Raw genomic sequence first — 26,604 nt, forward strand, 5'->3', positions numbered from 1 at the left:
TAATTATTGCACAGTCCCTTATCGCTATTTGAAAACTCTAATTGACTAAAAAAACAACACCGCTACTATTCTCCTTCATTGGAGTTTAATAGTCTCCGATCATGTTTTTATATTCCTTCGAAAATTTTTATGCAGCCGTCTTTTAGAAATTCACGTCGTTGTACTACTTGGGATTGCGGCGCTAAATGTTTAGCGAGTTGTTTATCGGCTAGAAAATCGAGGAATAATTAAAATTTAGTCCGGTAAACCGATCAAAAATACTAAATTGCGTGAAGTGAGACAGATCGCGTGACATAACTGTTCAATCGCGTGACTGAAACAAATCGCCATTTTTGAACAACAGAATTATCACCTGACGCGTTTTTCAAAATCTCTTAGCAACAATTTGTCCAACTATTTAACTGAATGCGTTAAAACTGTTTCGTAGTTGTGTATGTCGAAAATCTCCAAGCGATTCACCTATTCTTCCTGAATACAATTTTGGCACGGAAAATTCAGTGTCTAACTTATTTATATTACCCAAAACTGCTGTAACGCGCCATGAGACTGATCGCGTGACATACTCTAGACATCGCGTAATTCTACTAAGAAATCACCTGATTCGAACATTCCAACATGTTTTTCACAGTCAAAGAACACACACTAAACTAAGTTTTGTGATTGGTTAAGTTCGAATCAACTCTTATTTAAAAACAATCGTTGTCGTTTTGAAGATTGACGTGTTATTAAAACTGGGCTGCCCAGGGGCAGATTCCTAGAAATCACAAACCAAGAAGGATAAAAAACCTCTCAGATCAGCGTTCTATGATTGGTTCGTTGCTCTCTAATTCCGAGAAAAGCTGAAAATAGAAGTCGCATGAACAAGACGCCATTGTGATTGATCGAATTCCTCGCTTGTTCGTTGAAGACAACATGGATATCCGAACGCTGTTTTATAATCTTCGCGAAGAAGTGTCTTGTCCAGTGTGTTCGGGCATATTTACGGATCCCAAACAGCTATCTTGTCTGCACAGTTTCTGTCTAGAGTGTTTAAATCATTGGTATGAGACAAGCGGCAGTGGAAACGCAGTCAAATGTCCCAAATGCCAAACCCTTTGCAGAGTGCCTGCAAGCGGCGATCTCAAGGATCTTCCGACCAGCTTTTATCTGAACGGCATGATTGATGTGCTGGCCATCAAAGAATGCAACACAACTCAAGTAACTTGTGGAAACTGCGACAAGAAAAGCTCAGAGGCTTCATACTGTTTCCAGTGTTGCATATTTTATTGTGAACAGTGCCTAATTGGACACAACATGATGCGACCAAACAAAGATCACCGCGTTCTGGCGGTGAAAGAGTTCCAAGACAAAGACTACGAGGATGTACTCAAGCGGCCCTCGTTTTGTTCAGAACCACGTCACGAGAAAGAAGAGGTGAGGTTCTTCTGCAAGAATTGTACACTGGCCGTCTGCCAAACTTGTATCAATCTAAAACATTCTGGTCACGCTTTAGAACACATAGAAGACGAAGCTGAGAGACGAAAGACTGAAATGAAGAATATTGTGGAAACACAGAGACAGAACTTACTAGCAAAGAAGAACACAGTTAAGCAACTCGATGAAGATTACGCCAAACTGATACAACAAGGCGAAGACCTGAAAAGAAATGCTCAAAAATTTGCAGATGACTTATTCGCGATCATCGAAGCAAGGAAACAAAATATTTTCGCAGCGGTGGAAAGCCAGACAAAGAAGTTGTTTGAAAGTTTAACAACACAAAAGAACAAGATCGAGAATGAAATAAAGCTGATTGAATCATCGCTAGAAAAAGCGGACAAACTGTTAATGCGATGTAACAACATTGAGGTTGTGGGACTAAACACCTTAAAACAAACAATATTTGAGGGAATTGATGTTCAAGGCGAGCCAGTTGTCCATGACCCTGGAATTCTTCCAGTTTTCTTGTTCGTGCAAAATCAAAAGCTGTTAGACACTGTCACCAGCGAAGAAATTGGTATCTTGGAGATACTGCATCAAACGAAAGCAAGCCAATCAATAGCTGAAGGAAACGAACTGAATGAAACACTTGCTGGACGCGAAACGCAATTCACTTTGACAACAAAAACCGCAGCGGGAAGACAGTGTTTCAATAAACGTGACCGTGTTTCGGTGGAGATCCGAGACCAACGAGGGCGAGAGTGCGGGACAGAAGTGCGAATCAGTGATAACAAGAATGGACAGTATAGGATCAGCTATTCTCTCAAAGAACAAGGCAGATATTCATTTATTGTTAAGGTAAACGGTGAACATGTTCGTGGCAGTCCTTATGATTTGCTAGTAAAAGCCCCTGAGCAGGCTGTCAGCTCCGGGAATCTTTCCGCTCGGGGAAAAAATAGCGTTGGACACACCTCTTCGCCGAGTGCCTCTCGCTATTTTTCACCGGAGCAGGGAGCTTGCTCGCAGGCTATGTTAGTAAAACCATTTCAGTTCAAACCTGTTTTATCTTTTGGAAAGAAAGGTTCGTATGTAGGAATGTTTAACTGTCCTTGGGGGGTGGCAGTGAGTAACATGGATGAGATAGCAGTAACTGAATGGGGGAACCATAGGGTGAAACTCTTTGACAGCGGTGGGAATTACTTAAGATCCTTTGGTCGCCGTGGTACCAATCAGGGAGAACTTAACTACCCTCGTGGAGTATGCTTTGATAATAACAGAAATCTTTTCATAGCAGACAATGGTAACCATAGAATTCAGATTTTTAGTGCGGAGGGTAGGTACATGGGTATGTTTGGTGGGAAAGGAAGCCTTGATAGTCAGCTCTCTAATCCTTGTGGTTTATCATTGGACGCCAATGGTAACATTATAGTTGCTGATTCAGGTAACAAACTGATTAAGATCTTTTCAACAGATGGTAAGTTTGTAAGAAGGATAGGTGAGCCTGGCTGTTTTAGTGAACCTGTTCACTGTGTTCAGTGCGATGAATATCTCATAGTGTCAGACCAAGATGAACATTGTATTAAAGTGTTTAGTACCGAGGGTAAATACCAATATAAATTTGGACAGCGGGGGGAAGGGGATGGTGAGTTTAAATATCTCTTTTGTTTAGCAGTGGCTAAATCTAAACACCTGATGGTGTGTGACCAGGGTAATAACAGAATACAAGTGTTTGAATTGAATGGCAAGTTTGTTGGCAAGTTCGGAACAGAAGGCAGTAACTTAGGAGAATTTCAAGCTCCAATCTCTGTAGCCATTTTAAGTAATTGTAGAATTGTTGTGTCTGAGTACAATAACAATCGCATTCAAATGTTTGAATGAAAATTGTCATCTGCAGCCCCTCACGAAAGTAAGAATCGTGTTTTGTGAGAGTCGGCAGTGTCTATATGGTACTTTTCTACTGTTGTACCGCAAATTCATGATTGTAACTTAGTTTCAAAAAAAAAAAAGGAAAAAAAAAGAAAAGAAGACAAAAACAAAACAAAACAAAACAAAGAAATAGGCACAAACTAACTGAATAATTAAATAAATAAACAAAAAAGAAATTGTGTGATGAATTTGCCAAAAAGCCTTTACTGAGTTTTTCTCACTATTACAATATTGTAGCCTTTCATGGTGTTGAAAAAAGGAAGGTTTACAGGCCTTTAGTGGCTAAATTAATTGGGATTCGTTAACTATAATTATATTATTGAGAACAGAAGCCTGATTGTAGTGACGTTTGAATGATCTGATCAGTGTATAATGGGATTAAAGTCACTTGGAATTTTGCTAAGAATGCGGAACTCAATTTTTATGCGTTTCCCCATATTGTGATAAGTAAGGTAGTAACTGTAGTTAATTTATGTTTTGAACTTCTTAACAGTAATGTTTTAAAAGAGACTTGGGTGCATTTGCATTGCAAATAAAGTTATTTTTTTCAGTAGAAGGCTACTAGTAGAAACACTTTTGCTCATACTGTAAGTAATAGCTGAATATAGCTTCCTTCGATGACTTTATTGTACTGCGTTGAAAACTTTTGAGAGAAAAACGACCCGATGATAAACAATAGTCAAACAACAAAAGTATGATTCAATCTTTTTATTTCTAAGAGCCTTTAAGCTTAAATTAGATAAATATGTGACATCAATTGTCCATTTTATAGTTGTTTACTTAGTGGCCTGATATTTGAGTAGAAGCGAGGAGTTGACTAATTTGTCTCGATGAAACCTCAGCGCCTCTCTCCTCCGCGGAGGCTCCGCTGAGAAAAGTGAGTGCACGCGTAAAATTCCGTGGAAGGCGACGGCGGGAGCCTCTGCCAGAAACCACTCCCAATATGGCTGCGAGCTGGGGGAGTCATTTTGTAACTAGGGTGGTGTGCATACTTATGTCATGAAAATGGCAGGTGTTTGTGAAATTGTCATGTTGCGCGATGTGGGAGATTTACTCACGAAAACTTACCTACAGTTTGTTCCTCTCATTATGACTGTTTAGAAAACGCTTTTATTTAATTTTGCTGTGATGCCTTGAATCATCACTACAAGAATGAAATTCAAGTTACACGAGAAGCGATCGTGTGGAGATAAAAGAGTGCATGCAAAGAAATGATTTATTTAGGAAACGTCTGCCAGCTGAGACCAAACAAAAACTGTCAATTCAGTCTTAAGTAAGCAAGTAAGGTTAATGTTTTAATCAAAGCGTATTTTTTTCTATATTCCGAAACGACCAAACTTGATATTTTTATCTTGTAAACAAATTTAATCAGAAGAAGTTATAATGATCTTTCGGTGATTTAATTAGCATTTAGTTCTCACGGGAAGCTTGTTATTTACTGTGATGAAACAACTGTCTTTTAAAATAAGGTTATAAAAGGCTAAGAGGCCTTTCACGCCCAGAAAAAGCAATTATTTGTTCGTGACTATTGTTGACTTTCACGAAGCGAAATGAAGTCCACTCTCCAAGGGTTTCAAGGGGCCTTCGAATACAAACGATTTTGCTTTTTTCTAGAAATTGTGAAATCTCACCTTAAAATTAACGACCGCAAACTGTAGAGACAAAGTAAATGCTGACTTCCGCCAAAAATGAAACTGTCAAATTTAGAGATGACCGAGAAATTTATCGATGTACAAGAAAACCGGTGTATGACATTTGCAGACTGCAGACTGCAGACTGCAGACTACAGACTGCAGACTGCAGACCGCAGACTGCAGACTGTAGACTGCAGACTGCAGACTGCAGACTGCAGAATGCAGACCGCAGACTCCAGACTGCAGACTCCAGACTGCAGACCGCAGACTGCAGACTGCAGACTGCAGACTGCAGACCAAAGACTGTTAATTGTAAAATAATACACATTGAAACATAAGAATAAAGGTGAAGTCATCATCAATAAAGCAACGTCAAAAAAAAAAATGGAAATCGACGAGGTTGATTTTTCTCGCGTGAAGTTTCAACAGCCTCGTTCCCAAGTTGTCTTTGGCTGTAAAGGTTCATAAGAAATGGCTTCGGCGCATTCAAAGTACAATTTTTTTCTTTTTCTTCTTCATAGGTTATCGTTGTATGATAATAACAAGTAGCCGACTAATACTTGTCTATTAAGTAATTCTTCAGCAAAGAAAGTTCGGAATGCGGTGGGATATTGACATCCGATTTGTTTGAGCAATTTGTCTGTGGAATGTTAGAATATACCAGAAATGAACCAAACCCTGGAATACCGGAAATAAATCGTCGGCCGTATTTGGAAGGAATCTAAAGGCTGGTTTCCATATGATCGCGGATCGCAGATCGCAATAAGGTCTGCGATCGTCTGCGATCATATGGAAACCAGCCTTTAGATAGAACATGGTTCTATCTTCTGCGATCGTCTTCGATCGCGATCGCAGACGATCGCAAAAGTAGTTTCCATATGATCGCAGACGATGGCAGACCTTATTGCGATCTGCGATCTGCGATCCGCGATCATATGGAAACCAACCTTAAATACTGTGAATGAGAAACCATGTGTAATAGATGCTATCCGCTCGATCCCCAATTAATAATATAAACACCGCTCGCAGAACCTTTTCGTGTTAACACGCACCGATCGAACCAATGTTTTTTCGCGAAGGAAATAACATCATGCAAAGGCTCTAGTGGGTAGTTTTAGTATAATTCTTAAAGTGATGCTGGTTGTTTAATGAGTAATGCGCGTATTTAGTGTGAAAACCAAAATCTTAGAGATTTATTAAGCTTGTAATATCTCGCCCCTAAATAAATTATTGTGGTGGTCTGAGAATTTTCTAAAGTATACAGTGTTATAGGGTTATTATTTTACAGTCTGCAGTCTGCAGTCTGCGGTCTGCAGTCTGCAGTCTGCAGTCTGCGGCCTGCGGTCTGCAGTTTGCAGTCTGCAAATGCCATACACTGCAAGAAAACGACATGCTTCTGGCAGAGGTTCGCCGCCAAATCAACCCTCTCAGCTTTTGCGCCTGCACTTACTTCGTTCAGTGGATATACATAACACCCAATCGAACCTCTGCGGAGGAGAGAGCCTCAGTGCCTTTCATGTGTATATGCAAGCTAGCTACCATAAGAATAACATGATTTTCATATAAAAATCAGTAAGATTTGTATCGCAACAGCGTCAACTACAGCCTCGTTTCTATGAAGGGCCAGGTTACCAGGATACACAAACAAGTCTAACAGGATTTCATGACTCAGTTCATCTGGGAATGAAAAGTTTAAATTCACGGCATTTTTTTATGCTGAGATTTATTGTACATTATCTCATACGTATCGCCTCTTAGTTTTGTCTTAATAAGTTAGAATCATTTATAGATTGGTTTTGAGGATCTTAAAACCTTGAATATTTTAATTCTGTAAATTTGCGTCAATGTAACTGGTGATTTTTGTGAAAAGAATGTGATTGAAAAGTTTCTGTACTTGTTTTGAGATTATTTTAATAAATAAAAGTATGATAATTGCTGGTTGATTTGAGTTTATTTTGTGGTTTGAAATGTCTCTTCAACTTTTATATTACTGATTTTTTTGTCTTTCGGGAAGAATTAGGGCCTCTTCATTTGAGCCCGGTAGTGGGAGAATTTTGTTTGCTGCTCACATGGGAAATTTCAGCTCAGTTATACTACAGGCGAGGTGAAAAAGATCTGGTTCTCTACTTTGGCCTTCTCTTCCTTTGAATGTTTGTCGAAATCATCCGGCAGCTGTGAAGCAACCACTGGCCTAATCCATATCAAGTTTTGCCATGCGCTGGAGCATTGATATGAGAAAATTTTCAGCTCGGTAACCGGGATAGCCCGCCTTCTCATTAACGCACCGAAAATTTTACAAAAGAAGTAGCAGTGAGGAGAGATCTCTTAAACCGAGCCAATCCACACTGGCGTGCGAGAGACATTTGAATTATCGTAAGCATTTAGATTGTCGTAAGTAAGTTACGCGTACTATCATCGCGTGTGCGTGAGGTTTTGAGTTGAGACGTTTTGGGGGGGATTTTTTCGTAGAGTTTAGTGCCAACTGGTTCCGTTTTTGTTTTTTTTTTTGGCCGATTATCGTCGTTTATCCAAACATTTTCTGGAAACCACGACGGCGAAAAAGGTATGAACTGGTGTTTGTTTTGAGGTTTCGTTTGTGAATTGAGTTTTGAGTTTTGAGTTGTGCGTCATGGCATCCGATACCGATGATACCGATATTACCGAATTTACCGAGAAAAACGAGGGAACTAAACTGAGTGGAGTCGACAAAAAGAAGGAAATGGACATTCTCTTGATACAAATAAAGAGTCGAAAACGTACCGCAAAAACGAAAATTACAAAACTGCGACACGAACTGGAAGGACTTTGCGTAAAGAAATCCGAAGTATCCGTGATCGAAAGTGCGATTGAGCAGCTGTGGGCAGCCCTAGAAAATGCACAGGGAATTTTTGAGAAACTGTCCGCGTTCTATGTCGAAATGAGAGACGATTCTGGGAAAAAATGAAGCTCTGCAGGGTCCGAAACAATCGATAAAGAAGTAAAAATAGCGATTGAAGCAGGGCAAGATGCGATAAAAGTCCGCGCGGACAAGACCGTGAACTTAAACAGGCCATCAAGCGAGAACACGACGGATCGCTACGAGCAACCATCCCGACAGTATCAGCTAAACGAGATTCATGGCAATCACGACGACCGAAACCGATTTTTGAAGCCGTTGAAGATCCCTACGTTCAATGGTGACAAACAAAAATTTGAAGATTTCTGGGCCCTGTTCAGAGGTCTAGTAGACGAGTCAACCGGAGCCAGCAAATTTGAAAATGGCAAGGCTGTGACAATGCCTCACAGGGAACGCCTTGGAAGCCATCCGCGTTCTCGGAGTCACCGCTCCCGAATACGAGGAGGTCAAAGAGATATTAAACACGAAGTATGGTGGTGCGCGACGGCTTCTGTGAGCCTACGTGGATCAATTAGAACAAATGCCATTCATTATGAAGTAACGATATTCACACCCTGGAGAGGTTTGCTGACCTTGTTAGAATTTCGGTGGTAAAATTACTGGCGGAAGTAAGAGACGGAGAGCTAGAAGATGGAACCCTTCTTAGCTTGCTGCTAAAGAAGTTGCCTGAAAGTCAGGTAGAGAATTACAGCTGCTGGTCACACGAACGCGCCAGAGAAAAATCAGTCTTATAGCTGTCAGACTGGCTGAAAGACGAGGTCAGATTCCGAGTCGAAGCGGCGGAAATGGAGAACGTGATCGAATCGAAATCAGTCGAGTACGCAAGACCGCCGAGAGCACCAAAGTACCAGGATCAGAGCAGGATAAGAAATTTTCATACCACTGCGACGGGAAATGATCCAAGGAACACGAGGCCTCTCTGTTCTCTCTGTTGTAGTTTTGATCACGGTGTGTGGTTTTGGAAGCAGTTCTATGACCAAGGGGTAGATGACCGTGGGCAGATCGCTAAAGAAAGAAAGCTGTGTTTTCGTTGCCTAGCCTCTGATCATAGGGGGAGAGACTCAACAAAAGGCCCGCATATGTGGAATAGATGGTTGCTCTCAAAATCATCACCGCCTTCTTCATGGAAATAAAGTGTTGGCAGAAACCGGACCGATGACTACGTTGCCCTATGTTGACGATGGGAGACGCCCAGTAGTTCCACGGCAGGGGGCGCCCGCAGTGACCCTGACCATCTGTAATGACGAGTCTTATTCGTTACGAACTGCCCCCGTATGGATGAAGGCTAATGATAGAAAAGTACAACCTCGTTCCCAGGGCCTTTTCCCTAGCTTTGGGGTGCCCTGGGAACGAGGTTGAGAAAAGTAAAGATAAACGCTATTTTAGACGACGTATCAAACGAAACTTTGCTGAACGAAGAAGTTGCTGGGGTACTGAGACTGAGGGAACCTTTTCACAAAGTTTAAGTTCATGTTATCAACGACACAGTGGAAACCTTTCAGTCCATGCCGTTAAAGATTGAAGTAGAAAGTGTCGATGGGAGGTTTTCAAAATAAATCAGCGTAAAAACGTGCCCGCAGAAAGTCACAGGCAATTACAGAGTCGTGAACTGGACCGAGCAGAACAAATGGCCTCACCTGATCCAGTGCAGTTTTGCCAAGCCAGCAAACGATCGCCTTGTCAATCTTTTGATTGGAATTGATAACGCTGAACTCCACTATTCTCATGTTGATCTTCTAGCGAGGGAGAGATGGTGGCCCTATCGCCCGTCGCGGACCACTTGGGTGGAGCTGTATTGGCGCGCCTGACAACAATGAAACCGCGAGAATACGATCTCACGTTATAATAATAATAACAATAATAATAATAATAATAATAATAATAATAATAATAATAATGATAATAATAATAATAATAATAATAATCTTTTATTAGGAAGTTTCCATCACGTAACCTGGTTTTCAGAAAGGTCCTATAAAGATTAAATATACAAAAGGTTAAAAAATACAATATATAAGACAAAATTACAAACTGATAAAAACAGCAATTCAAACTAGAAGCTGAAACTACAAAGATATCATCGATGGGGTTAACAACTTTAAATTGATCAAAAATGATCAAAGCAAAGAAGCTAAAACTACAAAAATTCTTACCGATAAGGTTAACTAAAAAAGCTGGCAAACACGTTTCGCGTAAAAGAAGCAATATTCGGTGCATTTCTGGTCTCTCTCTCTCTGATTTATTCCAGTCTTTTAGAGAGTGATGGCAAACTCTCTGCTTTCCCCAATTTCTGGTAACACGGGGTAGTCTGAGCATGTCCTTGTTCCTTGTATTATAATTATGAATGTCACTTTTTGTTTGTAAATTCATAGAGTAGTCCATAAGTCCATTAATGCACTTGTAAATATGTATACAACGATGGTAAGATCTACGTCGTTCTAGGTTCAGCCACTGGGTTGACACTGGGTTATCCGTGCCTTGTTCACAAGAGAACCTGTACTGTGAAGTGGAGGAAAAGAATCTTGCTGCGACGTCGATAACAGCCTAAAGAGATTCTAGGAAATTGAGAAGTATAGCACAGACCGCGATGACAGACTCATATTCACCGTAGAAGAGAGATTAGCCTTATATAAAGTGAAAGATTCTTTCAAGTGAGAAAACGGAAGATATCGTGTATTCGTTCCTTGGAAAGATGACAAACCCGAGCTTCCTGACGCTAAGCCGATGGCACTGTCTCGCCTCCGAAGCACTGAAAAAACTTTGAACAAAGAAAACAGCGTCGTCGAAGAGTATAAAGCAACTATCCAGGCCTATGTCGAAAAGGAATATTTACGAAAAGTTCGTTCAGACGAGCAGCTGCCGAATAACGTATGCTATTTGCCGCATTTTCCAGTCGTGAGGATGGACAAAACGACAACTAAAGTACGAATCGTATTTGACTGTACCGCTAAATGCAATGGAATTTCCTTAAATGACATGATCCATGCAGGACCAAAATTGTAGCAAGATCTCTTCAACGTCCTTGTCCGTTTCCGTTTAAACCCTGTTGGTATCGCTTGTGACATAAAGGAGATGTATCTCCAGATCGAGATTGAGGAGAAGGACCGTTCCCACTTCCGACTGTTGTGGAGAGACCATGACCCCAACCAAGAGTCCGACGTATTCGAGTTTAGCCGTGTAGTCTTTGGAAAGAATTCCGCCCTTATTGTGTCGCAGTTTGTTGCGCAGGAGAACGCTCGAAGAAACCAAGACAGCTATCCCCTTGCCGCTGAGACGGTCTTTAAGTTAACCCATATGGACGATTCTATTGACAGTGTTAAAAACAACGACGAAGGAGTGGAGCTGTATAGTCAATTGAAAGCACTATGGGGAGTTGCCAACATGCAAGCCAGAAAGCGGATATCTAATTCACCGAAAGTTATTGAAGCTTTCCCGACATAAGAGCACGCCACAGAGATCGTGATTAACAACGGCCAAGACCCAATAACGAAGACACTGGGGATTTCGTGGAACAGCACTGAAGACGTGTTTAGCATTATCGTTTCCGTGAAATTTCCGTGGGATTTGTATGCCCGTACATTATTGTTGCAAAGATTCTACTTCAGGAGCTGTGAATACGAGGCTACGATTGGGACGACGAAGTACAAGATGAAATAGCGAACAAAATCGGGAATTGGTTCGAGCAGTTAAAAAGTCTGAGAGAGGTGAAGATTCCCTGATGTCTGCGAAGTCCAGAGCCTGTCACGTCGAAGCGCATAGTGAAATTTGTTGATGCCTCTCAGCAAGCTTATGGTGCCGCTGTCTATATCCGGTGCGAATATCATAACGATACCGTCACCAGTCGCCTGATTACAGCTAAGAGTAAAGTGGCATCGTTGACCCCGATGACAGTACCGATACTGGAACTTATGGGCACGATTCCAGGCTTGCGCTTAACACAGTCCTTACTCACAGTCCTAGATGCACCAATGCAGAGCGTAAATTTTTACTCTGACAGTACGAATGTTCTATGGTGGATTCGAGGGCGTGGCAAAGACTTCTGACCGTTCGTAGCCAACCGAATTAGTGAAATACAGATGTTCACTGAACCGTCACAATGGCAGCATGTTTGTACTGAGGAGAATGCAGCCGATTTATGTACAAGAGGAGCCACTCCTTCAGAGTTAGCCGAGTGTTCCTTGTAGTGGAATGGACCTGACTGGCTAACAAAGGATTCCAGAGAGTGGTCAAAGATGCAAGTTCCGAACAGACCTACGGAAATGTTAGAGATGAAAACCTCAAAGAGAAAAGAGGACACGAATGCCTGTGCAACCCTTATGACGTATAACCTTCCGAAAAAAGCCGCATCGAAACAGAACAAAACAAAGAAGTGTGGAGGCTTGATCCGAAACGGTTTTCCAGTTGGACTTGTTTGGTCCGAGTACACGCCAGAGTGAGAAGAGTGCTGCACAACATGCGCAGTAAAGACAACAGAAATGCAAACATGGAACTGTGGCTTGAAGAAATGAAAGGTGCTGAGGGGGAGATAATGCGCTTAGCACAGCGTGAAGCATTCCGTGACGAGTACACAGCTTTGAGCTCAGGGAAGCCGATACCAAAGAAAAGCCAGTTGATCAAGCTAACCCGTGCATAGAGAAAGACGGTGTGATCCGGTGTGACGGTCGATTAAAGTACTTACCCTAGCTTTGTTTGGAAAAGATGTTCCTTCCCGAAGGAGGATATTAAGAAGACAGAAGCAGTATGTTTTAAGGTCAGTTGTATCATCAAACTAAGCTTTGGTCTGGCCGCATGGATTACCCTGAAGTGCGAGTAGCAATAAATGTCGAGCCATGTAGTTGATTTCCATTTATCAAGCAACCTTCGGACACTCGCACAGGTTTCCCTTCTTTTTCGCAGAATCCGCTTTGCTCTTTACTAGACACATTTTTTCTTGAAAGCGGTTTCTATACGGCTATTAACATCGACTCCTTTGTTGTCCGATTACTTTCAAATTTTCTCTATAATTTCGGTGAGTACACTGAGTGCAGATTCGCCGGCTTGTTTTTCTCTTTTGAAGATAATGATATGAATTAAGGTGGCCGAACACAGTTTTCCAGTATGCAGGTGTTAGTAAGCGTTATTTGGAAACTACGTTCTTCTGGGTGCCCAAAATTAGCGTGGTGCAAGATCAACTAAAATGGAATGAATTTTAATACTTGTTGTTGAGCTAGGTCCCGTTGCCATGGCAACGCAGCGAGCTATTGACCGTCTCCAAACAATAGTTTTCCTTAATTTTTAGAAAATGCACTCGTTAGATTTTTTCCATTTTTTGTCTCCAGAAAAACTCACAAAATACTGACATAATGATACTGCTTTCATGTAACTTTAACAGAGGGATCTTCTGTAAATATCCGTTTTGCACTTTAATGTTTTGTGAAGCTACCCTCTGTCATATTTGGATTTTTGTTTGCAGGCGAGTTACGCTTTTAGAGAACTACTGTTTTGTTAAATTTCACGAAATTCTAACGAGCGGTTCCTTAGAAAACAGTTCATTTCCATTAACACAACCAGTCACAATTTTTTGGTCGAATGCGCATACGTGTCATTTTATTGGGTTTTCACAGCAAAGATTAAAAGCGTGCAAAAAGGGTTAACTCTTCGTGAAATCACTTTCTTTGTTCGGTGATGAAAGAAAAAGAGTTCGCAAACTACACTGGATTATTTTAAGAGCGAAACTCAACTTTGTGATCCATTTGATATAAAATTAAGGGATCGCTTTATCGACGCCATATTTTGCTTACCACAACCCTAGCGCGCTCTTACTGCCATCATTAAAAGAATGAACCTGTCAAGCGCGCGCAAACTGTGTTCGGCCACCTTAAATACAGTGGAACCTCTCCTTACGGACACCTCTTTATTACGGACACCTCTCTATTACGGACAGTTCACTTGGTCCCTGAGAGACCGAAATCCATATAAACCCTACCTCTCTAAAACGGACACCTCGATAATGCGGACACTTATCCCTAGTGTCCCCTTAGTGTCCGTAATAAAGAGGTTCGACTGTAGATGAAAGAATAGTAGAAATAAGGAAAATTATTCATTTGATACATTTTAGCGAATGACTGCTCCAAAATAACTTACATTTCAAATGAAATACCTATTTGTTGATCCCGTAAGTATCTACGAAGGACAATTCGGGCTGAATCTCGCATTTGAATCACCATTTTTTCCTTCAAAAGTATCTCCTACCGCTGTCACTGTCACGCAGTGGTCGAAGAGAAAACAGACTACAAGATGAAGAGTTTTTGAACTCATTTTGCCATGCCGAAATCGATGCAAACCCCAACAAATTATATATAAAAATGCGGGAAATTTATTTATTCCCCTATTTGAATTTGGCGGTACATTTGTTACTCAAAGTACGCGATGTTGAGCAAGCTCAGTTTGCGTCGGTATAGTGATCATTCTCGTCCCCAATCTCGTACTTAGAGTCCTCAGGATCTTTGGCCAGCGGTTGGTCGCCAGGAGAGACTCTGGGGTACTGGAATTTTAATTACCGCAGGATTTCTGCGGTAAAATAATGGAAGCCGTCACGGAGCTTATACAGAGCAGCCAATCAAAAAATTTAAACTTTTTCGAATTCTCCAGGGTCTCTCCAGGCGTGCATCCGCTGACCAAAGGCCTGAGGACTCTGGGTACGAGATTGTCTCGTCCCCAAAGCCGCGTTCCGTTTGGTCAGTGGCACTGGCCAAAAGGAACGCGGCTTTCTATATCTTGTGATTTCCCGACACGTCAAGCTTTTAAATTCTTACATCAAAACGACCGAAGAAAATATAAAAATGCCATGCCTAAATCGCGACAAAATCTCTCCAGATTGCTCTCAATAGTAGATTAGGTATTGTGCAAGTTATTTCTGCTGGTACATTTGGGAACGAAACAAAACTTTGGGAAAGAAAGGCAAAATTTTTCGCCAAATCGCGGGTTTTTATAGTGATTTTCACCGAAGTCGGCGTCACCCAGTGGGAAACCTCTGTTACCTATTCGTGGGTGACTGTTCACAATGCATTTATACCACGAGTTTTCTCTAAATGATGAAACAATTATAAATATCGGAAACCTCCACGCAGGCGCCCTTATTCGTTTCGCACGAACGACAAAGGTGTGAGTTACGAGCCGCCAAGCGAAGGGAACCAGGCCTGGTTTGCCTGAGGAAAGATTTGCAGAGCCTTTCAAGAACTAACAACTAACAAGATCGCATATTAAACATTGTGAAAGGTAAAGAAATCGGGTTTTGGAAAGTTCTGAGTACAAACCTGTTTTAACTTGAGAATGATGATTATTCAAGAAAGTGACGCAGGCATACTCGGAAAAAAGAAATCCGAGTGCTCCTATCAGGAGTCGAACCTAAGACCTTCCGATTACTAGTTCGGATGCTCTACCACTGAGCTACAGGAGACTCGTGGGAGCTAAGGCCATTAAACTAGGTTCATGGGACAAACAACTTTTAACTTGCATGGAAGTTCAGTCGTTGGAATGTTTCACTGTCCCTGGGAGGTGGTAGTGAGTGACACGGATGAGATAGCAGTAACTGACTGTTGGAACAGCCGTGTTCAAATCTTTGACAGTAGCGGAAATTACTTAAGGACGGTGCCTACTATTGTTACTGCGCATATGTTCTGCGCATCTCGAGATACTCGGGTTTCCTATGGGTAGTGCCTACTAATACAGGAATATTTTTGCACGGTTTAAAACTATACGGAGAGAGCACAACTTAGCAAATGCTTTTGGCATCTCTAAACAAAATTGAGGGTAACCATGCATTTTTCAGAGATAATTAAGCTTCAATTTAGGAAAAAATCCCATACATTGCTTTATATTTTGGCGCTTTTTAGAGATATTATTGATTAATTATCTCTGAAAAATGCGTGGTTACCCCCAATTTTCTTTTTGGATTCCAATAGGCCTTGCTAAGATGTGCTTTTCCCGCATAGTCATAAGCCGCACAAAAATACTTCAGTATTTGTAGGCACCGTCCTAAAGATCATTCGGTCAAAAGGGTAGAAAGTAAGGCAAATTTACTTGTCCTTATGGAATAACCCTCCACAGAAATAGAGCTGCTCTTGATGTAGACAGTGGTAACCATAGAGTCCAGATCTTAAACAGCGAGGGGAGGTTCGTGAGTATGTTTGGCGGGAAAGGAAAACGTGACAGCCAGCTCTATAACCCGTGTGGTTAATCTGTCAATAATAATGGAAATATTATTGTTGCTGATTCAGGTAACAAAATGATTAAGATATTTTCGCCAGATGGTAGAATTTTTGAGAAAGATAGGTGAGCCTATCTCTTTTAGTTTTTCTGTGCACTGTGTTCAGTGCGGATGAATATCTCATAGTGTCACTGACCACATTGATCGAGACGGGAATTTGTAGGACAAGTTTGGGACACAGGAGGGAGGAGAGGGTGAGCTTAATTCTCTATGTTTTTCAGTAACCAAGACAGGGGTTCTAATGGTGTGCGATAAAACTAATCAAAGAATACAAGGAGTCTTTAAGTTAAATGGAAATTTCCTCGGTAATTTTGGAACAGAGGCCATAAATTTAGGAGAATTATTGTATCGGATTGTGGTAACAATCGCATTCAAATATTTTAATAAAAGCTAATCTGTGTTGTCCGTAAGAAGAAACAAGTAATTTGGGAGTGGTGCCCTAGCTTAATTATAACTACGCAGTTACAAGTGCATAAAGAAATAGTGTGGTTCTAGTTCGTCTCTTTCGTGAAAAGTCTTTATAATGATTTATCTTCGAGCAGATTTCAATTGAGTGTCGAAAGTAATTTCGTGTTTGCTTTGGTTTTGCTTTACTTTTCTCCGTGATTGGCCAGCGAAACTCGCGCCATGTTTTCAACCAAAGAGAAACAAAACCAAAACCAATCGTGCCTCGCTCCCACGCGTTTTTCCCCGCTAGGCGTCGATTGTATGTATTTGCTTCGATTTCTGATTGGTTCACTGCGTCTGTTTTGATTGGCCAGAGTAATTACTTTGGTCTGGGTTTTACGACACTCAAATGGGAACCGCCTTAAAATGAGAGGTTCGGTATTAATTTTGAAGACCAGTTTGCCTGTTAAATAGTTTTGCGCGAGGGAGGGGGAGGAGAAAATTCTGTAAAAAGATAAGTTGCCATTCACGTCGTCTACCATCTCAGAATAATATTTTTTTTATAGTGTCAAGGTAAACCACAATTTTGTATCAGGAGTTGAACACATTAATGTTCCTTTACAGGCTAGAAAATTAAGTTTTTTCGGAAAAACTGATAATTTGTATTCATAATTAGTGGATTAGACTGGGTGATAGAAGTCAGTCAGTTTTTACGATGAACCAATAGTCCATGTTTGTATAATCAACTAGTTGCCAACTGATTTAGGTATTGTCTTACTATAAGTAACTGAATAGAAAACTTTATATGTGTAAAAATATGTTAAAACATGTTTGTCAAACGAGTTAGATAGTGTCTGTGTCAATTTTTAAACTTTGAATAAACAACCTTTGCTTGTTTATTCTTATGTCTTAGCAACAACAACGAATGACGCGAGTTATAAATTCATTTGCTTTTCTAATCCTTATTTGAAAACACTAATTGACTAAAAACAAAACAAGACCGCTACTATTCCCCTTCATTGGAGTCAGTAATCGTCTTTGACCAAGCTCTTACTTTCCTTTAAAAATTTTTAAGCAGCCGTCTATTAGAAATTCACGTCGTTTATACTACTTGGGACTGCGGCACTAAATGTTTAGCGAGTTGTTTATGGGCTAGAAAAACAACGACTAATTAGTTTAGTTCGGTAAACCGATCAAAAATACTGAATCGCGTGAAGTGAGACAGATCGCGTGACATAAATGAGAATTGTTGTGATATAACTGTTTGATCGCGTGACTTAAACAAATCGCCTGTTTCGAATAAAAGAATTATCACCTGACACGTATTTCACCATATACATCTCTCAGCAACAATTGCTCGACTTTGTCCAAGTATTTAACTTAATACGTTAAGACTGTTTCGTAGTTGTGTATGTCAAAAATCTCCTACAGATTGACCTATTGTTCCTGAATACAATCTTGGCACGAAAAATTTAATGTATATTAATTAAGTAATTTAGCAAACCCCAAAACGCTGTAACGAGCCAGGAGACTGATCGCGTGACATACCCTAGACATTGCGTTATTCTACTAAGAAATCACCTGATCGGAACATTTGCACATGTTTTTCACAGGCACAGATGTTAAACTTGTCAAAGACAGTCACACTCCTAACCTAAAGTTTTGTGATTGGTTAAGTTCGAACCTAATCTGATTTAGGTTTCTGAGAAAACAATCGTTGTCGTTTTCAAGATTGACGTGTTATTAAAACTGGGTTCGCCAGGGGCAGATTCCTAGAAATCACACACCAAGAACGATAAACAACCTCTCAGATCAGCGTTCTATGATTGGCTCAGGTTGCTCTCTAATTCTGAGAAAAGCTGAAAATAGAAAGTCGCATGAAAAAGACTCCATCGTGTTCGATCGATTTCCTCCCTTGCTCGTTGAAGACAACATGGATATCCGAACGCTGTTTTATAATCTTCGCGAAGAAGTATCTTGTCCAGTGTGTTCAGGCATATTTACGGATCCCAAACAGCTATCCTGTCTGCACAGTTTCTGTTTAGAGTGTTTAAATCATTGGTATGAGACAAGCGGCGGTGGAAACGCAGTCAAATGTCCCAAATGTCAAACCCTTTGCAGAGTGCCTGCAAGCGGCGATCTCAAGGATCTTCCAACCAGCTTTTATCTGAACGGCATGATTGATGTGCTGGCCATCAGAGAATGCAACAACACTCAAGTAACTTGTGGAAACTGCGACAAGAAAAGCTCTGAGGCTTCGTACTGTTTCCAGTGTTGCATGTTTTATTGTGAACAGTGCCTAATTGGACACAACATGATGCGACCAAACAAAGATCACCGCGTTCTGGCGGTGAAAGAGTTCCAAGACAAGGACTACGAGGATGTACTCAAGCGGCCCTCGTTTTGTTCAGAACCACGACACGAGAAAGAAGAGGTGAGGTTCTTCTGCAAGAATTGTACACTGGCCGTCTGCCAAACTTGTATCAATCTAAAACATTCTGGTCACGCTTTAGAGCACATAGAAGACGAAGCTGAAAGACGAAAGACTGAAATAAAAAATGTTGTGGAAACACAGAGACAGAACTTACTAGCAAAGAAGAACACAGTTAAGCAACTCGATGAAGATTACGCTAAACTGATACAACAAGGCAAAGACCTGAAAAGAAATGTTCAGAAATTTGCAGATGACTTATTCGCGATCATCGAGGCAAGGAAACAAAATATTTTCGCAGCGGTGGAAAGCCAGACAAAGAAGTTGTTTGAAAGTTTAACAACACAAAAGAACAAGATCGAGAATGAAATAAAGCTGATTGAATCATCGCTAGAAAAAGCGGACAAACTGTTATTGCGAAGTAACAACATTGAGGTTGTGGGACCAAATACCTCACCAGAAACAATCTTTGAGGGAATTCATGTTCCAGGCGAGCAAGTTGTCCGTGACCCTGGAAGTCTTCCAGTTTTCGTGTTCGTGCAAAATCAAAAGTTGTTAGACACTGTCACCAGCGAAGAAATTGGTATCTTAGAGATACTGCAGCAAACGAAGGCAAGCCAATCAATAGCTGAAGGCAAAGGACTGAATGAAACATTTGCTGGACGTGAAACGCAACTCACTTTGACAACAAAAACCGCAGAGGGTAGACAATGTTACGATAAACGTGACCGTGTGACAGTGGAGATGCGAGACCAACGAGGGCGAGAGTGCGGGAAAGAAGTGCGAATCAGTGATAACAAGAATGGACAGTATAAGATCGGCTATTCTCTCAAAGAACAAGGCAGATATTCAATTATTATTAAGGTAAACGGTGAACATGTTCGTGGCAGTCCTTATGATTTGCTAGTAAAAACCAGCGAGCAGGCTGTTAGCTCCGGGAATCTTTCCGCTAAGGACAAAAATAGCGTTGGACACTCTCCTTTCCGGAGTGCCTCACGGTATTTTTCACCGGAGCAGGGAGCTTGCTCGCAGGCTATTTTAGTAAAACCGTTCCAGTTCAAACCTGTTTTATCTTTTGGAAAGGAGGGTTCGTCTGTAGAAATGTTTCAGCGTCCTTGGGGGGTGGCAGTGAGTGCCAAGGATGAGATAGCAGTAACTGACTATTTGAACCACAGGGTGCAAATCTTTGACAGTGGTGGGAATTACTTGAGATCCTTTGGTCACTATGGTTCCAATCAGGGAGAATTTAGCTTCCCTCTTGGAATATGCTTTGATAATAACAGAAATATTTTCGTAGGAGAACAATATAACCATAGAATCCAGATTTTTAGTGGGGAGGGTAAGTACATGGGTATGTTTGGTGGGAAAGGAAGCCTTGATAGTCAACTCTCTCATCCTTTTGGTTTATCATTGGACGCCAATGGTAACATTATTGTTGCTGATTCAGGTAACAAACTGATTAAGATATTTTCAACAGATGGTAAGTTGGTAAGAAAGATAGGTGGGCCTGGTTCTTTTAGTTATCCTATTCACTGTGTTCAGTGTGATGAATATCTCATAGTGTCAGACAAAGATGAACACTGTATTAAAGTGTTCAGTACCGAGGGTAAATACCAATATAAATTTGGACAGGAGGGGGGAGGGGATGGTGAGTTTAATTCTCCCCGTTGTATGGCAGTGACTCAATCCAAACACCTGAAGGTGTGTGATATCGGTAATAATAGAATACAAGTGTTTGAATTGAATGGCAAGTTTGTTGGCAAGTCTGGAACAGAAGGCAATAACTTAGGAGAATTTAAAATGCCAATGTCTGTAGCTTTTTTAAGTAATGGTAAAATTGTTGTATCAGTTTTCAGTAACCATCGCATTCAAATGTTTGAATGAAAACTGTCATCTGCAGCCACTAAGGAAAGTAAGAAAAGGTTGTCTGAGAGTCGGTTATATATATTTTTGGTTTTACTTAATTTTCTACTGTTGTGCTGCAAATTCAGGAGTGTAAATTATGCCCCATTCACACCAAGGCCTAAACACGTTTAAAAGCTGTTTAGTTAAACAGTTTAAAATTGTCTCCTTCATAAAAGCTGCTTTCGGATTTTTTATGACCACAGATTTAGCACAAATGAAAGCATAAGTTAAAGTGTACTTTAATCCTATGTCAAAGTCAGTGGTTCAGCTTTCTGTTAAAAATTTTCATTTTGTTAAACCTGGTTTAATTAAACATGTTTTGTTGGTGTGGATGGAGCTTTAGTTTGCAAAAGAAAAAAGAAAGAAAACAAAACAGAACAAAACAAAGCAAAGAAACAAGCAAAAACTATATAAATAAACCTATGAATGAAAAAGAAATTGTGTGATGAATTGGCCAAAAAGCCAGTACACTGGGTTTTGCCTACTATTACAATATTGTAGCCTTGCATGGTGTTGAAACAAAAAAGGTTTACAGGACTTTAGTGGCTCAATTAATTGGGATTCGTTAAGTATAATTATATTATTAAGAACAGAAGCCTGATTGTAGTGACGTTTGAATGATCTGAGAACTAACTCAATTTTTATACGTTTCGCCATATTGTGATAAGTAAGGTAGTAAGTGTTGTTAATTTATGTTTTGAACTTCTTAACAGAAATTTTCTAAAAGAGACTTGGTACATTTGCATCGCAAATAAAGTTAATTTTTTCAGTAGAAGGCTGGAACACACTTTTACTCATACTGAATATATAGCTTTCTTGTATTGCGTTGAAAACTTTTGAGAGAAAAACGACCCGATGACAAACAATAGTCAAACAAACAAATGTATGGTCAATCTTTTTATTTCTAAGAGCCTTTAAGCTTAATTTAGATAAATATGTTACATGAATTGTCCATTTTATAGTTGTTTCTTTAGTGGCCTGATCTTTGAGTAGAAAGAGAGGAGTTGACTTTGTCTCGACAAAACCTCAATGCTTTTCATGTGTATATGCATACTAGTTACCATAAGAATAAAATGATTTTCATATAAAATTCAGTAAGATTTGTATCGCAACAGTGTCAACTCCAGCCTCGTTTCTATGGAGGACCAGGTTACCAGGATACACAAACAAGTGTGAGAGGATTTCATGACTTCATAGCTCTGGGAATGAAAAGTTTTAAATTCACGGCATTTTTTTATCCTAAGAATTATTGAACATTGTCTCATAACTATCGTCTCTTAGTTTTGTTCTTAAAAGAATCTTAAAACCTAGAATATTTTAATTCTGTAAATTTGCATCAACGGAACTGGTCATTTTTGTGAAAAGAATGCGATAGAATAGTTTCTGTACTTGTTTTGAGATTATTTTAATAAATAAAAGTATGATGATTGCTGGTTGATTTGAGTTTATTTTTTGGTTTGAAATGTCTCTTCAACTTTTATATTACTGATTATTACTGATGCTTTTTACTTTTAGAAAGAATTAGGGCCGCTTCATTTGAGCCCGGTAGTGGGAGGAATTTTGTTTGCTGTTCATATGGGAAATTTCAGCTCAGTTTTACCGAAGTGAAAAAGATGTGATTCTTTACTTTGGCCTTCTCTTCCTTTGAATGTTTGTCGAAATCATCCTGTAGCTGTGAAGCAACCACTGGCCACAACATTAATACACCATCCATATCAAGTTTTGCCATGCGCTGGAGCATTGATAAAAGAAAATTTTCAGCTCGGTAACCGGGATAGCCCGCTTTTTCATTAATGCAAATTTTACAAAGGAAGTATCAGTGAGGTGAGATCTCTTAAACCGAGCCAATCTACTTGACAGAGATCATATAAAGGGGCTTGTTAAGAAGACAGAGAACGAACTGGCGTGCGAGAGACATTTGAATTCTCGTAAGCATTTAGATTTTCATAAGTAAGTTACGCGTACTATCATCGCGTATGCGTGAGGTTTTGAGTTAAGACATTTTTTGGGAGATTTTTTCGTAGAGTTTAGTGCCAACTGCTTCTGTTTTGAGGGGTTCTTTGGCCGATTATCATTTTTTTTTTTAAGAAGAGTTTTCCACAACCGCTTGAGAACATTTTCTGGCGACCACGACGGGAGAAAGGTACGAACTGGTGTTTGTTTTGAGGTTTTGTTTGTGAATTAAGTTTTGAGGTTTGAGTTATGCGTTATCGCATCCGATACCGATATTACCGAATTTACCGAGAAAAACGGGGAAACTAAACTGAGTGGAGTCGACAAAAAGAAGGAAATGGACATTCTCTTAATACAAATAAAGAGTCGAAAACGTACCGCAAAAACGAAAATTACAAAACTGCGACACGAACTGAAAAGACTTTGCGTAAAGGAATCCGAAGTAACCGTCATCGAAAGTGCGATTGAGCAGCTGTGGGCAGCCCTAGAAAATGCAAATTTAGAGGAACTGTCCGTGTTCTATGTCGAAGTGAGAGAGGATTCTGGGCAAAAAAAAAGCTTTTGAATAGTTCGAAACAATCGAAAAAGTAGTACAAAAAACAATTGAAGCAGGACAAGATGCGATAAAAGTCTGCGCGGACAAGACGTTGAACATAACAGGCCATCAAGCGAGAACGCGACGGATCGCTACGAGCAACCAGCCCGACAGTGTCAGATAAACGAGAGTCATGGCAATCACGACGACCGAAACCGATTTTTGAAGCCGTTGAAGATCCGTACATTCAATGGTGACAAACGAAAATTTGAAGATTTCTGGGCCTTCTTCAAAAGTCTAGTGGACGAGTCAACCGGAGCCAGCAAATTTGAAAATGGCAAGGCTGCGACAATGCCTCACAGGGAACGCCTCGGAAGCCATCCGCGTTCTCGGAGTCACCGCTCCCGAATACGAGGAGGCCAAAGAGATATTAAACACGAAGTATGGTGATGTGCGACGGCTTCTGCGAGCCTACATGGATAAACTAGAACAGATGCCATTTATAAGAAGTAACGATATTCACACCCTGGAGGAGGTTTGCCGACCTTGTTAGAATTACGGTGGTAAAATTACAGGCGGAAGGAAGAGACGGAGAGCTAGAAGATGGAACCCTTCTTAGCTTGCCGCTAAAGAAGTTGCCTGAACGTCAGCTAGAGAATTACAGCCGCTGGTTAAACGAACGCGCAAGAGAAAAATCAGTCGTATAGCTGTCAGAGACTGGCTGAAAGACGAGGTCAGATTCCGAGTAGTAGCGGCGGATATGGCGAACGTGATCGAATCGAAACCAGTCGAGTACACAAGACCAAGACACAAGACCGAGAGAACCAAAGGACCAGGATCAGAGCAGGATAAGAAATTTTCATACCACTGCGACGGGAAATGATCCAAGGAACACGAGGCCTCCCTCTTCTCTCTGTTGTAGTTTTGATCACGGTGTGTGGTTGTGTAACCAGTTCTATGACCGTTGGCAGATCGCTAAAGAAAGAAAGCTGAGTTTTCGTTGCCTAGCCTCTGATCATAGGGGGAAAGACTGTACAAAGGCCCGCATACGTGGAATCGTTGGTTGCTCTCTAAATCATCACCACCTTCTTCATGGAAGTGAAGTGTTAGCAGAAACCGGACCGATCACTACGTTGCCCTATGTTGACGATGGGAGACGCCCAGTAGTTCCACGGTAGGGGGCGCCCGCAGTGATCCTGACCAGCTGTAATACCGAAACGCTCACCGAGTCTTATTCGTTACGAACTGTTCCCGTATGGACCAAGGCTAACGATAGAAGAGTAAAGATAAACGCTATTCGTGGGCTGGTCAGTTACTTTCCAGTGAATAAACGACGTTTACCGTGTTGTCTTTAGTCCCATTTTCCCTTATTTCCCAGGTGGCTTAAATTGCGGTTTGGTCCGCTACTTTCCAGTGTATGAATGGTGCGTGTGGGCTTGCCTTTATTACATTAATCACTTATTTTCCACGCAGTGTTCAAGCATGTACACATCTTCTACATCTTACTTATCTCGTGTAGTTCTTGTGACCTGAAAACAATGCAAGTTTGAGAGCAAACATTTCCCGAGTTTCCGAGAAGATGTCATCTTCGGAGACCCTAGGGTAGATAGTCGAGACAAGGCGAAGATTTCGATCACTCTCGAAAAGCGGGAAACTTCGCCAGTCAAGATTTGCCTCGTGAAATGTAAGCCCCACCCCTGGATCTCCTAGGATGGAGGGACGAGCGTCTGTGAGCTAGAACATTTGGACTATTATAAGATCTGGCACTGACGTTTTTCTTCAAAATATTTCCAAGAGTTTTTATCTCCACGTTCTAATACTTGGATTTAACTTTTACTGTTTCGGCTAGTTTAAAATTGTAAACTTTAAAATTACCCTAAGCTTTTTGTAAAGATAAAAAGAGCCCTTCTGGGCGTAGGATAAGGGTACATCACATTGTACTCGGCGTGACTCCGGGGAAACCGTAGCCAAGCGCGCGGAATTTTCGTCCCCAGAGCCCTTGTAGTTTCTCTTAGTTATTCATATTATTTAACCGCTGTCTCAAAATTAATTAGCTTCTGTTGCGCAGGAGAGATTTATCATCGTACGGCAAAAATGATCACGTGACCACGATATTTTCGCCATATTTCGCGTTTGTCGGTTGTTGGTTGCCGTTTCTATGCGAATACAGGCTATTTCGTACTTGCCCGGTCTACCTGAGAACTATGTAAGTATTTCTTCCTTTTTTCTTATACATATAAGTAAATGAAAATGATGTATTATTCAATGAATGACGCAGCAATAGTCGAAAAATACTCTGCAATACTTCGAGTGCTCCTATCAGGAGTCGAACCTAAGAACTTCCGATTGCTAGTTCGGATGTTCTACCACTGAGCTACAGGAGACTCGTAGGGACATAGCATAAACATCCTGCATACTGCTAGGATTGGAATGTCAACGTGTGGCATATGCGCAACGGTAATAAATGTGATAGAATATTTGAAGTCTGGTGAATAATAAAAATGATCTTCTGCCTCTACATACTAAGCTAACACTATACAAATGCTTAATCATCCCACTGTTTGACTATGGAGATACAGTGTCAGGGGTGATAAAAATAACAACACGCTTATGGGTCAGCTGCAAGTTCTTCAAAACAAGGCAGCCAAGGTCCTGCTTAATTTACAACCAAGAAGTTCATCAACCGAGGCAGTAGATCGTCTGGACCTGAAGCCCCTCTTAAAGAGACGACACTTCCATCGCTGTATTATGATCCAAAAATATCTGTTGGGGGAAATTGATTTTAAATTTGACGTCAGACGCAATAGTAGTTTTCATTCTTATCTAACTCGTAGAAGTAATGATTTACACCTTCCTCGCGTGCGTACCAATTGGGGCAAGCAAACTTTTATTTATCAAGCCTCTAAGGACTGGAACAGCTTAGACAATGACTTTAAAAACATCAAATCATTGTCCCTATTTAAGGCAAAGCTTAAAAGTTTGTAAATGATGATTTTTTAGCCATTTTTAAATTCGTTTGATCTTGTGAAATAATTTTTAGGTAATTTTATTTTTTATTTCATTTTTAATTTGCAAGGCCCCACTGAAAACCGCCAAGGCGAGTGGGCTCCCTGGATAAATATCATTATTATTATTATTATTATTATTATTATTATTATTATTATTATTATTATTATTATTATATTAGTATGTGTTATTCAATGAATGACGCAGGCATACTCGGAAAAAGGAAATCTGAGTGCTCCTATCAGGAGTCGAACCTAATTCATTTGT

The 26,604-nt window shown here is 40.5% G+C and overlaps 5 protein-coding genes across 6 annotated transcripts in view; all 5 read left to right on the forward strand.

The window, feature by feature from the left end:
- LOC146472248 (E3 ubiquitin-protein ligase TRIM45-like) overlaps positions 1-6,757 on the forward strand; it is an 88,183-nt gene extending 81,426 nt beyond the window's left edge. The window contains exon 2 of the mRNA XM_085119641.1: positions 6,554-6,757. The gene's annotated coding sequence lies outside the window, so the exon portion shown is untranslated. The remainder of the gene's footprint in view (positions 1-6,553) is intronic.
- Positions 1-26,604, forward strand: part of LOC146472245 (E3 ubiquitin-protein ligase TRIM45-like) — a 215,895-nt gene that overhangs the window by 126,265 nt on the left and 63,026 nt on the right. The window lies entirely within an intron of this gene.
- LOC146472246 (E3 ubiquitin-protein ligase TRIM45-like) overlaps positions 1-26,604 on the forward strand; it is a 192,502-nt gene that overhangs the window by 115,039 nt on the left and 50,859 nt on the right. Inside the window, exon 3 of one of the 2 annotated variants that reach the window (XR_014866605.1) lies at positions 3,424-3,906. The exons of the other annotated variant lie outside the window; for it this stretch is intronic. The gene's annotated coding sequence lies outside the window, so the exon portion shown is untranslated. The remainder of the gene's footprint in view (positions 1-3,423; positions 3,907-26,604) is intronic. 2 annotated transcript variants of the gene reach the window in all.
- Positions 886-3,343, forward strand: LOC146472253 (E3 ubiquitin-protein ligase TRIM45-like). The gene has a single exon (XM_085119649.1). The coding sequence runs from the start codon at positions 913-915 to the stop codon at positions 3,292-3,294; it is 2,382 nt and encodes a 793-aa protein (XP_084975775.1). The 5' UTR covers positions 886-912; the 3' UTR covers positions 3,295-3,343.
- Positions 18,321-22,279, forward strand: LOC146472254 (E3 ubiquitin-protein ligase TRIM45-like). The gene has a single exon (XM_085119814.1). The coding sequence runs from the start codon at positions 18,330-18,332 to the stop codon at positions 20,820-20,822; it is 2,493 nt and encodes an 830-aa protein (XP_084975940.1). The 5' UTR covers positions 18,321-18,329; the 3' UTR covers positions 20,823-22,279.

Source organism: Pavona decussata, unplaced genomic scaffold (assembly GCF_977016875.1).
Source record: "Pavona decussata unplaced genomic scaffold, jaPavDecu1.1 SCAFFOLD_100, whole genome shotgun sequence".
Lineage (NCBI taxonomy): Eukaryota > Metazoa > Cnidaria > Anthozoa > Scleractinia > Agariciidae > Pavona > Pavona decussata.

Excerpts from the sequence above, each read along its gene's own strand:
- LOC146472253 (XM_085119649.1), top strand. The coding sequence starts at position 913 with ATGGATATCCGAACGCTGTTTTATAATCTTCGCGAAGAAGTGTCTTGT.
- LOC146472254 (XM_085119814.1), top strand. The coding sequence starts at position 18,330 with ATGATTGGCTCAGGTTGCTCTCTAATTCTGAGAAAAGCTGAAAATAGA.